At 50.4% G+C, this 12,748-nt stretch overlaps 1 protein-coding gene across 5 annotated transcripts in view; it reads right to left on the reverse strand.

Annotated features, from left to right (window-relative positions):
* The window catches only part of LRP4 (LDL receptor related protein 4), a 104,128-nt gene that overhangs the window by 19,609 nt on the left and 71,771 nt on the right, over positions 1-12,748 (reverse strand). For 4 of the 5 annotated variants that reach the window (XM_027831868.3, XM_037900192.2, XM_037900191.2 and 1 more), the window contains 15 exons: positions 11,445-11,570; positions 10,844-10,978; positions 10,524-10,649; positions 9,336-9,566; positions 8,920-9,076; positions 8,092-8,309; positions 7,523-7,699; positions 6,339-6,464; positions 5,337-5,545; positions 4,547-4,628; positions 3,804-3,909; positions 2,462-2,663; positions 1,926-2,115; positions 1,544-1,675; positions 646-786 (listed from right to left, as the gene is read on the reverse strand). In XM_027831868.3, the coding sequence (XP_027687669.1) occupies positions 646-786; positions 1,544-1,675; positions 1,926-2,115; positions 2,462-2,663; positions 3,804-3,909; positions 4,547-4,628; positions 5,337-5,545; positions 6,339-6,464; positions 7,523-7,699; positions 8,092-8,309; positions 8,920-9,076; positions 9,336-9,566; positions 10,524-10,649; positions 10,844-10,978; positions 11,445-11,570 (2,358 nt within the window). The remainder of the gene's footprint in view (positions 1-645; positions 787-1,543; positions 1,676-1,925; positions 2,116-2,461; positions 2,664-3,803; positions 3,910-4,546; positions 4,629-5,336; positions 5,546-6,338; positions 6,465-7,522; positions 7,700-8,091; positions 8,310-8,919; positions 9,077-9,335; positions 9,567-10,523; positions 10,650-10,843; positions 10,979-11,444; positions 11,571-12,748) is intronic. The other variant, XM_037900190.2, reaches the window with a different exon arrangement.

The following is a 12,748-nucleotide window of genomic DNA, read 5'->3' on the forward strand; positions in this document are numbered from 1 at the left end:
CACCCACCACACAAAATGGGGTTCAACCCAGACAGATAATGCCAGATACACAGGCCAAGTCAATCCTCAGAATTTAAGTCAAACCAATTACATTGCTCAGGGGTGTGAAAAATCCACAGCCCTGAGCAACACAGACAGAATTCTTCTGTTAATTGAACTACTGCTTCTCAGCGAGGTGGGTTACCTATGCCAATGGGAGAACCTTTCCCATCACTGTAGTGAGTGTCTATACTTGAAATGCTACAGCAGCACAGCTGCAGCATTTCAAGTGTACACAAGCCCTCAGTGTAACAAACAGCCACCAGCCCAGCTCTCTTTACATTAACAAGACTTAGATAGGAGAGCAAATTATTTAAATTCAGACTATGTGAGCCTGTCTCAATGAACAAGGCCGCTTATTCCAGCTAGTTGGGGTTTTAGCCCTGCATGTCAGCCAACTGGAGCCTGTCTTAGAATCACAACAGTGGCGAAGGAAGGGAATCTATGCAGCATGCATTGGAGAAACAGGAGCCTACATCTGTCCACGTTTATGACAACGAGTGAACCACTGGCAGTGCCTTCCCTCAGAGAGAGACTGTCAATTAAGAGCTGCAGCCCTGAAATAATCAGTTGTGAATGTGGTTAGATATACAAGGCAGTTCAGACCTTCCTGAGGATCCACCCCAATGGCAATGGTGTTTTTCATAGTGACATTGACTGAGACAACGACGTCTGCAAAATACGGGATATCCAAGGACACCATGCGGATGTCCATCCTTCTGGCAAAGATCAGGAAGCTGGTCATCCCTGCAGAAAGTTGAGGATAGACCAACAGTGTCAGTGAAGGGCAGGGAGAAGGTCAAGCCAATTGTCCCTGGGGCACCGTCTGCTGAATCATATCCTTGAGCCACCCAAGAGACAGCTTCAACCTTTAGGGAGAAGGGAAGGTCCTAGATCTGAAATACCATACATGGAAAGACTCTCCCACTCCACTGAGTAACACAGAACAGTTCTCTAGTTACTTGTGGGGTGGGAAGGGGAAAGCCCTCACAGAAGTGTTAATTGTGGGGGAGTGGAAACCAGTTTTCCCACTGAGGTGAACAAGATGGGACCCATGCAGAGTTATTGCTTCAAAGGCCTGAAGCCAAGATTCTTCATGGTACTGAAAGGGAAGATGGCTGTGAGGGGAGGGGTAGGATCTATTCAGCCATACTATAGAGTACAACACCTTTCCAGGAAGGGACTGAGCCCACTTCAAACTCAAGACAGATCTACGGGAGAGACTGACATACAGATGTACCATATGGCATCACGTTGGTGAAGTTTTCCTTTTGGACAATTTAATCTCCCCACACCCCTCCCGGGCACCCCAAGCCAACCCATCGACTTTTACCACCAGTCCTGAGGGCACAAGCACTACATGGGCTTCTCAAGGGGCCGAGGATGGTGGAGTCACAACCAAGTCCCATGAGGAGTGGGTTTCAGTTACTTGTGCCAAGGGGCCAGGAGTGGAACGTGGGGCCTGAGATCCAACTACAGTGGGAACCCTACAGAGGAAACTTACCAGATGAGCAGGTCTTGCCATCAGGTTGGAGGTTGATACCAGTGGGGCAGGTACAGCTATAACCTTTAGGGAGAGGCGCCAGGAGGCACAGGTGGCTGCAGCCACCATTATTAACTCCACATGCTGTGCGTACTGGAAGGGGGAGAGGAGAAAACCATGAGGCACAGGCACAACCCCATGAGCTCAGCCTTGGGCTCCTGGAGGGACGGTCACTATCAAAGCGGGCAACAGCTATAGAGATGTAGGCTGGGGGTATGGGAGCGCACTCTCTTTAAGAGGTCAATAGGGATTTATTACACACGCACACGCACGCCAGATATGCAAGGCAGCAAAAGCCTGCGTGAGTTCAGAGCTCCCCATGGGGGTGAGGCTGACTCTGTACCTGTAGGTCTGTGCCGGTGGAAAACATGAATGTCCATGAGGTTCTCCAAGTTATCCTGCAGTGTTTCACGAGCCTGCCCCGTCCTTCTGTCTGCACTCTGGATGCTCTTGGCCTGCCAGTCTGTCCAGTAGATCCGCTCACCATAAAGAGTAAGTCCAAATGGATGGGGCAGATTGCTTCCAATCAGCACCTGTCAGCCCCCAAAACACAAGTCCTCAGGAAATCACATGGTAGTGCTTCCACCCATACCTCCAGTCATCCCCTAGACTGGATGGGGCTTGGAGAACAACAAAGGTGATATGTAAATGGCCTGGTAGCATCAAGGTGGGGAAAGGTTGGTGTGGGATAGGTGGCTGCCCACATACTTTGCACTCATAAAGGGGGCTCTTTTCTCTCTGTACAAGTAGCTGACAATGTCTTGATATGGGAACTTTACTTCCATTTGGCCCATGACATTCTTTCCTGCCGGCACTTTGCCCTGTAGGACAGGCATTCAGTATCCCAGCCTCCCCTTCCCTCTGGCATGGTTCTCTTACCTTTCTCTCACTGCCATCCAGGTTAGCATACTCAATGGTCTTCATGCCAGCATCCGCCCAATACAGGCGCTGAGACTCGTAGTCAATGGCCAGCCCATTGGGCCAAGTCAGATTGGAGGAGATGATCACCAAGCGGCTGGAGGCATCCATACCAGCACGCTCAATCTTTGGGCTGACTCCCCAATCAGTCCAGTACATGAACCTGAACACAGGGCCCAAAGGGAAGTGAGCACCTGCACTCCTGCTCCTGCTCCCACAGCTGCTCACCATTAGCTAAAGAAGTCAAGTGTCTTGGTGCCTTCAGCAGCCAGTGGGAAACAGTGTCAGGCTAACATGATCTGTACTTCCATCCTTAGGGCCCTGCCACATTTTTATACACATTGTCCTGGTCCAGAATCCATAGTCCCTCCTCTGCCAAGAACCTGGCAAGAAGGAGGGAGATGGTAAGACTGAAATAGGATGCAGAAGCAAGTTGGCTTATTATTGCCTTACGAAGATATTTCTTAACGGTTTTCAAATCCCTGCAATCATGAGATGGAAGTAGAGCTGCTCTGCATCAGCCTCCCAGTAAACACAAAAGAAGAGAACGGTGCAGATTTATTCCAGCCTTCCAGCACTTGGGAAGCAAGAGCTGCTGGGCTTGAGCCCAGCCACCCAACCTAGTCTGATGCTTGGCTCTGCAAGGTCCTGTGGCTCAAAGGCAGAAGCTTTTATTACAACAATTCATTTCCCACAAACCTGCTATTTTGAGATTTTCTTTCTGTGGGAGAATGAAACGTTGAAGACTCTCACTGGATTTAATATTCCCGGGCCCACTGATTCTGCAGCTCAGTTGGGACCTGTAATGTTTACACTAATTTAGCTGGTGATATGCCAGTGTAATTCACTTCTCTGTCTTCAGATTAACCTAATGGCCAAGCGGATAGCAGGGCCCTCACAAGAGCTCAGCATCAATGTGGAATGAAGAACACCCTAAATAAATAAATAAAACCCCTCATTCTCTTCTCAAACTTATTTTACACTAGTGTAACTATATGGACTCTAGTGGGTTACTCCTGATTTACACTGTGTGAGTGGGAGGAGGCCCAAAATAAGAGCTATCACTCTGAGCTGACTGTTCTAGAAGTGCCTGCTGGTTGTCTTGTCGATGCCATCAGCATCCACAAGTCAGGCCCTTCTTTTCAGTCCTTGGTAGACCTGTTATGGAGGCCTTTCTAGGTGTGGGTCTCTCTTAAGCTCCAAAAAGTGTCCGATATAAGGGCAATGGCACAATGAATCAAATCCAAACAGTTCAGAGACACAGAAGTTATTGCCATGTAATCCTCAGAGGAAAAGTTCTCACCCTCCAACAGGATCCACCACAATATCTCGTGGTCTGTCTAGGTTCTCCCAGATCAGTACTGTCCTCATGGTCCCATCTGTGTTGGAGACCTCTATCCGGTCTGTTCCTACAGAGATCAGGAGAGAAGGAGAGAAAGATCAAAGACCTCTAGAACCACAGGAGACAGAAGAAACGAACATTGATACAGTGATTCCATTTCCCTGCCTGCCATCCCCTCACCTGACCTGGGAGGACTAGAGTGAATGTGGAACAGACTTACTCAGCAGAGAACTCTCACATTCAACTTCCCAACCCCAGCAACTGCTGAAACCTTGTGCAGATGGGAGGCAGTGCTCTGCCAGACCATCACAGGCATCTGGCTAGGCCCCAGAGGATGTCTAGGGAGATACCTTCCTGACATACCTCAGAACTCTAATTCTCTGGCAGAAATATCCTCCAGATTCTAACCATTCTGTCCTGAGGTACGTGGCTGGAAAACATAAGTGAAAGCCTTCTGCAGCGAGCAGCTGTTGTCCTCAGACATACACATTCCTGCAGACATCAGCAATGGGGTTGTAGCCCCAGTAGAAGTAACACAGGAAGCCAAGTTGGTTCCTGCTTCATTAGAAAGATGGGAAAGGAGAACCCATGTTTGCCAAATGGAGAAAGACAAAACTGAAACAGATCGGGCCGCCAAGCTAATACTGAGTTTTTATGAACGGGGAAGAAGGTTACAGCCTGTAGAGAGCAGAAGACCCCAGTACCTGCATCAGTCCAATATAGCTTGTTGGTGACCCAATCGATAGCCAATCCAGCTGGGCTTTCCAAGCTGGTATCCACGACAACCTGAGCAAGAACCAAAACAAAGGTCACCAAACAAGAAACTCCAGTGAGAAAAGTCCTTGAGCCTGGCTCTCCTCCTGTCCACTGCCAGCAATACAATCAACTCAGGCTAGCAAAATCCATGCAGCAAAAATCCACATGAGAAAAAGTGTTGAGGAGTTCAGAATTCAAACATGACATTTAAAGAATGGCTGTTGGACATCCCCATTTTCTACCTTTATTTCATTCCCCAACTGCCAAACTCTTGAGCTCTGTCAATGGCAGCCTGAGCATGAGTCAAAGGGGATGCCGAGAAAGTAACTCAAGGGAAAGCACAGTCCCTGCCACACTCTCAGTTCCTGCTGAGCCAGGGAAAAGGGGATTTAGAACCTCGTTCATTTGCGTTTTATTGAGACTCGGCCTGTGAAAAATCGAAGCCGGAGCTCGGTATTTACAAATCAATGTTTTCTCTTGCCCTAACTGCAGGGAGTCCCAGACAAGGAGGTGCAAACACAGCACACACGAGGGTCTAAGAGCTCACCTCAGATCACCAGTGATTAACAGGAGCCAAAACTAATGTGGGCATGGACAGGACCAGGGCAGCAGACCCCCAGAAGGCTGATACAGCCCCAATGGTTCATACAGAAACCTCGAGCCAGATTCACAACACAGAAGGCTGAGATCCCCAGAAGCTGCTTGGCCTAGTAACCCCACATCTACAGAATACTGTACCTCCTGGCCTGAGCCATCCCATTTTGCTCTGCTAATGGAGTCAGTGCTGACATCTGTCCAGTAGACATAGTCATCCTTTGAGTCCCAGTCCAGAGCCACAGCACTGCGCACATCAGCCAGGGGGATGACATCATCTGACAGGTCTTCTGTGTCAAAGCTGATCCGACGGATGTCCATCCTTCGGGCAAAAAGCAGGAACTTGTCAAGACCTGATCAAAGGTCGAAAGGTCTTCTTTTAATTTCTCTAAGTTCAACAACATAGTGACAGACACAGACAATTCTCCTGTTACATCGGAGCTCCACTGCATACACACCACTCAATGCTGATTCACACACCAGGCCCTCACTGCTGGGAATAGTGTGGGGGGAGGAAGGAGAACATAGTATGGGAAGCTGTTTCCTGGGGGTGGGAGAGATCACACTGCATAGAACAAGCCCACTATGGCCCTCAAAGGATGGCACAGATCTGACCTACAGCAGGTAGCTTTGCCATCTTCTCTGATTCCAGGAGACAAGGGTGCTAATTCTCCTGTAATTGAGCGCACTGTAAATCAGGAGTAACTCCCCTGCAGTCCTTGGAATTAAGCTATTCATTCCTCACAAAGGCCAAAGGGTGCAGTTTATGTGGGAGTTTCCAGGTGACACACCCATTCAGCTGTGGCCACACACTGTGGCATTAGCACTATCTCAGCTGTAAGTAGGCTGGAATGGATATGCAAAGCAAGCACGCACCTTGCGCTAAGCTGGTGCTCAGTAGGTGGGGTTGGAGTGGGGGTGCAAAAGGAGGACGTGAGCTTACAGTAGGCCTCTTATGTTACCCTACTCTCTTCTAAAGGCTTTTTCTGCTGCACCCCTCTCACCCTGTGCCTGGAAGTGACACAGCTGCTGCTTACTCAGATTTCTGACCCACTTCTACACATGGGACATGGGGCTGCGAGAGCACATCTGAGACTGGGAGCATTTGGGACTGTGGCATGCAGGCTCCGATCCCACCCCACTTACTCTGAGCACAGGTGTGGCTGCTGGTCTTGCGGAAGCCTGTGGGGCAGGCACAGGTGTAATCCTTGCTGTTTGGCAAGCACAGGTGAGTGCAGCCCCCATTGTTGGCCCCACAGCGGTTTTTCCCTGCTCAAATAGCCAAAAACAAAAACAACCACGCATAAGGCAACCAGTAAAGAGAGCAAGAGATGTAGCAGGGGTGAGGGCAGGTGGGAAGGGCAGAAAGATCACGCAGGCACACACACAAGAGCTGGGAAATGTTCTACTCTGGGGTAGCTATTTGAACCTCCTGTCCATTCACAAAGACCAGCCCCACAGGGACATGGGCACAAAGGGCTTGTCTACATAGGGAAATTATTCTGGAATAGGGTAGGGAGTGAACTTAAAGTGGTGTAACTATTTCAGAATAACTTGTGTTTAGACAAGCCTTAAACTAGTGGTCCCCAAACTGTTTTGGTTGCGTTCCCCCCTTACCTGGTCCACATCCCCCTGCCAGGAGCTGCAGTTGGGGCTGGGAGCCATGCTTGGGAGCAGCGCCAGTGCTGCAGCTGAGGTTGCGGCCAGGAACAGGGCTATATTCGGGGCTGGGAGCCAGAGGCCACGGCCGGGAGCAGAGCTGTGGCCGGGAGCGGGGCCACAGTCGGGGCCGCCGTCAGAGCTGCAGCTGGCACCATGGCCAGGAGTGGAACTGCAGTCAGGAGCCGGTGGCTGGGGGAGGCGGGTCCAGAGTGGAGCTGGGAGGCACTCCCTTCCTGCCCCCTATGGGGGCTGGCCCAGGCCCCACTGCACCCCCCCGAACGTTCCACCACACCCCCCTAGGGGGGGGCACACCTCACAGTTTGGGGATCACTGCCCTAAACATTCATTATCAGAAAGCAAGTGTCCCCCTGTGCCAGCAAGGGGGCGGGGGCAGGGCTGTGGTACACCCATCCAATAACTAGAGATGAGAGCCTTGAAATAACATCAAACCAAAAGTTGCTGGATGGAGAAATTAGTGCTGGACTCTGGTAGCAGAGGTAAACTTGGGGTCATGCGTGGGCCTCACAAGGGAGACAGTGAGTAGTGGATAGAACAATATCCCTGAGGCCCAGGCCTGGATGCTCCCTGCCATAGACGCTGGGCAGTGACAGGTCCCCAGCTGGTTGGCTTTCCCCCTGCAAATGTCTCCCTGCCCCCTTTGCAGTTACCTGCTGGCTGGCGCTGAGGGTGCAGTGTGTGAATGTCCATGGGGAAGTGGAGCTTGTTGCGGATGATCTCCTGGTTCTTGCCGGTGAATTTGTTGGCACTATTGATGCTCTTGGTGTGCCAGTCCGTCCAGTACAGGCTATCCTCAAACACTGTGATAGCAAAGGGGTGTGGGAGGCCTGCAGCAAGAGTCCAGCACAGACATACAGGTTAATCCGGACCCCAGGAAAGCCAGACTAGCAGAAAAGCAGAGGAAAGCCCCTGAGCCTGTCCCTCTGGGGCGCTTCTGCACACCCAGGGGTCTCTGACCCTAACAGACTCAGCAGAGCCAAATCCAGCGTTCACCAAAATAACTGTGCTTCTCTTCAAGGGCTGGCATGAGAGGGGCAGAGCCTGTCCCCAAGGGATGGGAGAAGTATGGCAGACTCACCCCATGGTGGTGTTCAGGGATTTGAGGGAATGAAAAGTAAATGTAGTAGCCCTCATACAGGTTGCTCCAAAGCTCACTCTGTGCTGCTATATCTTTCCTGGCGTAGCATAGCTCTCCCCACAGCTGAAGCCTCGGTCTCACCTTGGCTGATAACAGCCTTCCTGTTCCGCCCATCCAAGTCAGCCCTCTCAATGACATGATGCTTGGCGTCCACCCAATACATCCTGTGCCCAGCATAGTCAATGGTCAGCCCGTTGGGCCAGAAGAGGTGCGTATCAGCAATGATACGTCGATTGGAGCCATCCATGCTGGAGTATTCTATGCGAGGTGTGTTGCCCCAATCTGTCCAGTAGATGGTGCTGGAGGAGAGAAGGAGAGGCCTGAAGGCTAGGAAATTGAGGCCCTAAGTATGGCACCAGGCATCACTTCACAGCAAGGGAGAGAATAAGCTGGCTCTGTAACCTCAAGCCACGGGACTTGATCTCGATCACAGGGAAGCCAAGAGCAGCCCCAGCCTGCCATGCACCACTCTTTGGATTCAATTTTCAGTCACCCAAGGGAAGGGCAAACACCTCCATGGGTGCATCCTGGCCTGGAGCCTCCTGCTTCGTAAGGCTCCCTAACCCTGTCATCAAAGGCAATACTGTGTGCACACAGAGGCAGCCCTGGGCCACGAAACAAGGAGAAGTCTAGATCAAGGATAGGGCCCTCACTGCTGAGTCCCATGTATTTGGAACAGTACTTAATTTGTAACGAAAGAGGTGCCGGGGCTCAACCAATTAGGTGCCAGGGATCAAGCAATTTTTTTTACTCTCATAACTGACATAGCAAGCCCAGAGATGCCGGGGCTATGAACTTCCAAGCCTAGAGGTGTCGGGGTCAGCCCTGGCACAAATTAAGCACTGGTTTAGAGGGTTCCCGCAATAGAGTCCAATAGAGGAGTTAGTGGAGCCCCATGCCCCTACTCACCCCTCCATGGGGTGAAGTGCGATTGCTCGTGGTTTCTCCAGGTTCTCCCACAGAAGCACCTTTCTGTGCGTGCCATCCAGATTTGCCACTTCAATCCGAGACGTACCAGAGTCTGTCCAATACAGCTTGTCATGGATCCAGTCAATGGCAAGTCCACCTAGCCAAGGGGGAGAATTAATCACAGACCAAAACCAAGGAGGGCAGATTATGCTGCTAGGAACAATTCCTCTTCTCCCTCAATCCCTCTCGAGACCCAGCCTCTAGATAAACTCCAGGAGGAGAGTACCCTCCACCATCCCCATCCAACAAGAGCCACACACAGGGGATACATCCCAGCTGTCTCTCTCTTCCTCCACTCCCACATTGTGTGGTCTGGTCAGCTTCCCATGCCTTTGCCCTGATTGCTGGCCACACACCTGGGCTCTCCAGCCCTGTGGACACCACCTCTTCTACGTTGCTGCCATTAAGATTGGCCCTCATGATGCGGTCCAGTGTGACATCAGACCAGAACACCAGCTCCTTGCTGTGGTGGAAATCAAGGGCAATGGCATTCTCCAGGTTGTTCAGGAGCAAGGTGTACTCCGAGCGGTGAGGCAGCACCTGCCGGATGTCAATCCGATTGGCAAAGAGCAGCACTGGCTCTGGCCCTGAGGGACATACAGAAGAGAGCATGAGGGGAACCTGGCATGGTCAGCCTCTGAGCCCAGTGTTATCACTTCATTACGTTGGTACCAGAGAGCCAACTGGTGGGTGTAAAGCACTGGGAAGAGGAGACAAGGTGAGCGTTCACACTAATGACACTGGGTTGGGCAGCTTTAAAGCACTTTGCACCAAGAGTTGATCAACCCCATCCCCTGCCTGAGCTTCTCACATCAGCCCAGCAGCCATTCCCCCAGACACAAGCACCTGCCCACAGTATGCTGACATCACAAGCATATGGTGTACTCAGCCCTCCCTCTCTACAACACAGCTTACAGTCTGAAAGGTCAGGTGAGACAACAGTTAGTCAGTCAGTCCTAGACAGTCAGAGCAAGCTTAGCAGAGGGGTCTGCCTTTTTTCTTTCTTTTTTTGGTTTTGTCTTGTAAGTAGGTGTACAACAGCACTTGCTGAGCTATGCTACATTAGGGGAGCTAAGTAACCAAGCTAAGGTGAAAACAATGTGTGTCTTTAAAAGCACATGGTGTCCACACTCAGAGAATGAAATATGCAAACATAAAGCAGAGTCTTGCCAATACAGAATCGGTGATCATGAGTCTGTTTCCATTTCTGGTTACAAAGCACAGTCCAAACCCATAGAGGCACGACTGTGCAACCAGCATGACAGGGAAATTCTTTCTGCTGCAGGGTCTGGGATACAAGGGAGCCAGAAGGAGAGGAGCTGGGCTTGACCCTAGCGGAGGGAGAGCTGCGGCACTACACAGCTACCAACCATTGGACAGTAAACCTGGAGGGTGAATCTCTGACACAGACTTGAGAGCCCCACCTCTCTTACATATTAGTAGGACTTATCCACCTAGCCAGGTTAACCAAGTATTACTGAACTGAATTACCAGCACGTGCACAGGCACATGCGTGCATACTAGAGCTGACAGTTCCTTCTTACCCAGGGCTTTACAGCTGCGCTTGTCCGGGCGAAGCTCATAGCCTTGCTCACACCAGCACTGGAAGCCACCCTCACTGTTGGTGCAGCCCTGGCTGCAGTAACCCTCCTCAGCACATTCATTCACATCTACAAAAGGGCAAGGGAACAAAGTTACAATTAGGTCACAAAGATCCCACCCCTACCAGGAGCTGTCCACATCTCCCTCCTGCTCTATCTCTATGTCCGTATTCCAACTTCCACCGCTGTCATGGACCTCCAGCTGCAAGTACCTTATTGCCGCAGTGAGGAGAAATAGAATGACTGTGACCCTGCCGGCTCACCTTGACACAATCGGGCGTCCTCCAGCAGCCTGTAACCTGTGTGGCAGGTGCATTGTACCGTCCCTCGCACCATCTGGCACTTCTGGGCACAGCCCCCATTGTTGAGATTGCAGTGCTCCTCACCTGTCCGTGGACCTGTAGGGGCAGTAACATGTAAAGAGGATAGAGACGAGACAAGGCAGCTGCTATTATGCTAAGCTGTTAGACAGCAGCAGCCTTGTGGAGGAGGCTGACCCAGAAGGGAGGAGACACGTCCTGAAGAAGGCTGCATCTCCTCAGGTGGCAGCAACACTCCGGTCAGACAGAGGGTAACAACTCCTCCCAAGATCTGTGCATTTGCAGTTAGAACAGGAACCTTTGGGATTCGCTCTTTGAAAAAACATTCAGGTGTTTGACAGCACTAGGATTGATCTTCCTATTGCTCCTGCCCAAGCTTGCACATCAATCAGCCCAGCGACCATGGCTGGGGTCTCTTCCTCATAATTCCTATTAAGATCACTAGGGTCTCTTTCCCTAGGCACATGGCTCTCAATAACATCACGGGCGGTGACCCCCACCTTCCCCAGCTCAATCATGAGGCGCTGGGAATGGGGAGACTTACGGCAGTTTTGGTGGGGACTCTCGTCGCTGCCATCTCCACAGTCGTTCACACTGTTGCACAGCTTCCTCTGGCCAATACAGCGCCCGTTCCCACAAAGGAACTGGTCAGGAGCACACTGGGGACTCCCTGTAGGGGGCAGAAGGGAAGTCACACACCCAGAACTAGGATTCAAACAAGAACAGCTCAGCAGAGGTTTGCTGCACAGAATGGCAAGTCCCAGGGCAGAGAGAAGAGAAGAGAAGAGCACCCTTACCCCTTGGCTGTGCTAGGTTACTGCATCTCCATCACATTCATTACAGTCTTCTCTTTTGGGATTAGATTGAACCTATTGTTTTGTGTTTCTGTGGATCCTGGGAAAGCAGCTTCAGTTCACTTTACACTCCCCACTACTGCCTCCTCCCTTGTGTTGCTTCAGAGGACCTCAGATTCCCCTCCAGACTGTACCAAGTGTTACTCTACGAAGAAGTCCAGATATTTTATTTCTCTCAGATTGAGTGCAAGATCATGGTTTAATTCCTGTTGATACCAGATTCCACAAGCGTCCTGGGCCCCTTCTCAACATGCGTCTGAGGAGCTAGCCTGCACGCTTCCTCCTCCTTTCATCATCTGAGATGTCACCCCAATGCAATCTTACATTTGTCAAAAACAGAGTTTTACCCTGTTCTAGATGGAAAGCTCTTTGATGGATTTGGACTAGGATTTATACAAAGCCTTGAAAAGTCAGCTGTGGAAAGAGGATTTCACAAGTGAGCCACACTCTTCAGTTTCCACTGATGGCAGAGAGACGCTGTGCAGTTTTATCCAGGACCTTCCTTTCTCCTTTTATTTGTTTTTGAAATTAATTTTGTACTGTAAAAGGTCACTATATAAAATGGGATCATCTTTATCATCAGAGTCAGATCTGATGATCCGAATTACTAAAATATGTTGTAACTGCTGTTTACTCCTGTTAGTCTTGCAGAACCAACCTAGCTCAGAGGGAGGGAGCTGGAACAGATTCCTTCTTGTAAATCGTCAGCAGAATTGGTTATGGTAACACCTGGGCAAACCCATGAAAGGCAATGGGGCTCTACAGATGTACTGATGAAATAATTTGACCTCCAGAACCTTTATTACAAGTGATGTGTGAGAAGAAAAATCAAAAGACTATGGTAATGGACACCAATACAAGATCCAGATAGAGACACAAACCTGGAATCCAACAATATATTTACAGAGTCACTTTTCAGAGCAGAGCCACAGTTTAAATGAGCCATTTTGACATCTGAAACTTGTTCATTATAACTGACAGAAAGATACCATAT

Source organism: Chelonia mydas, chromosome 6, assembly GCF_015237465.2.
Source record: "Chelonia mydas isolate rCheMyd1 chromosome 6, rCheMyd1.pri.v2, whole genome shotgun sequence".
In the NCBI taxonomy this organism is placed as follows: domain Eukaryota; kingdom Metazoa; phylum Chordata; order Testudines; family Cheloniidae; genus Chelonia; species Chelonia mydas.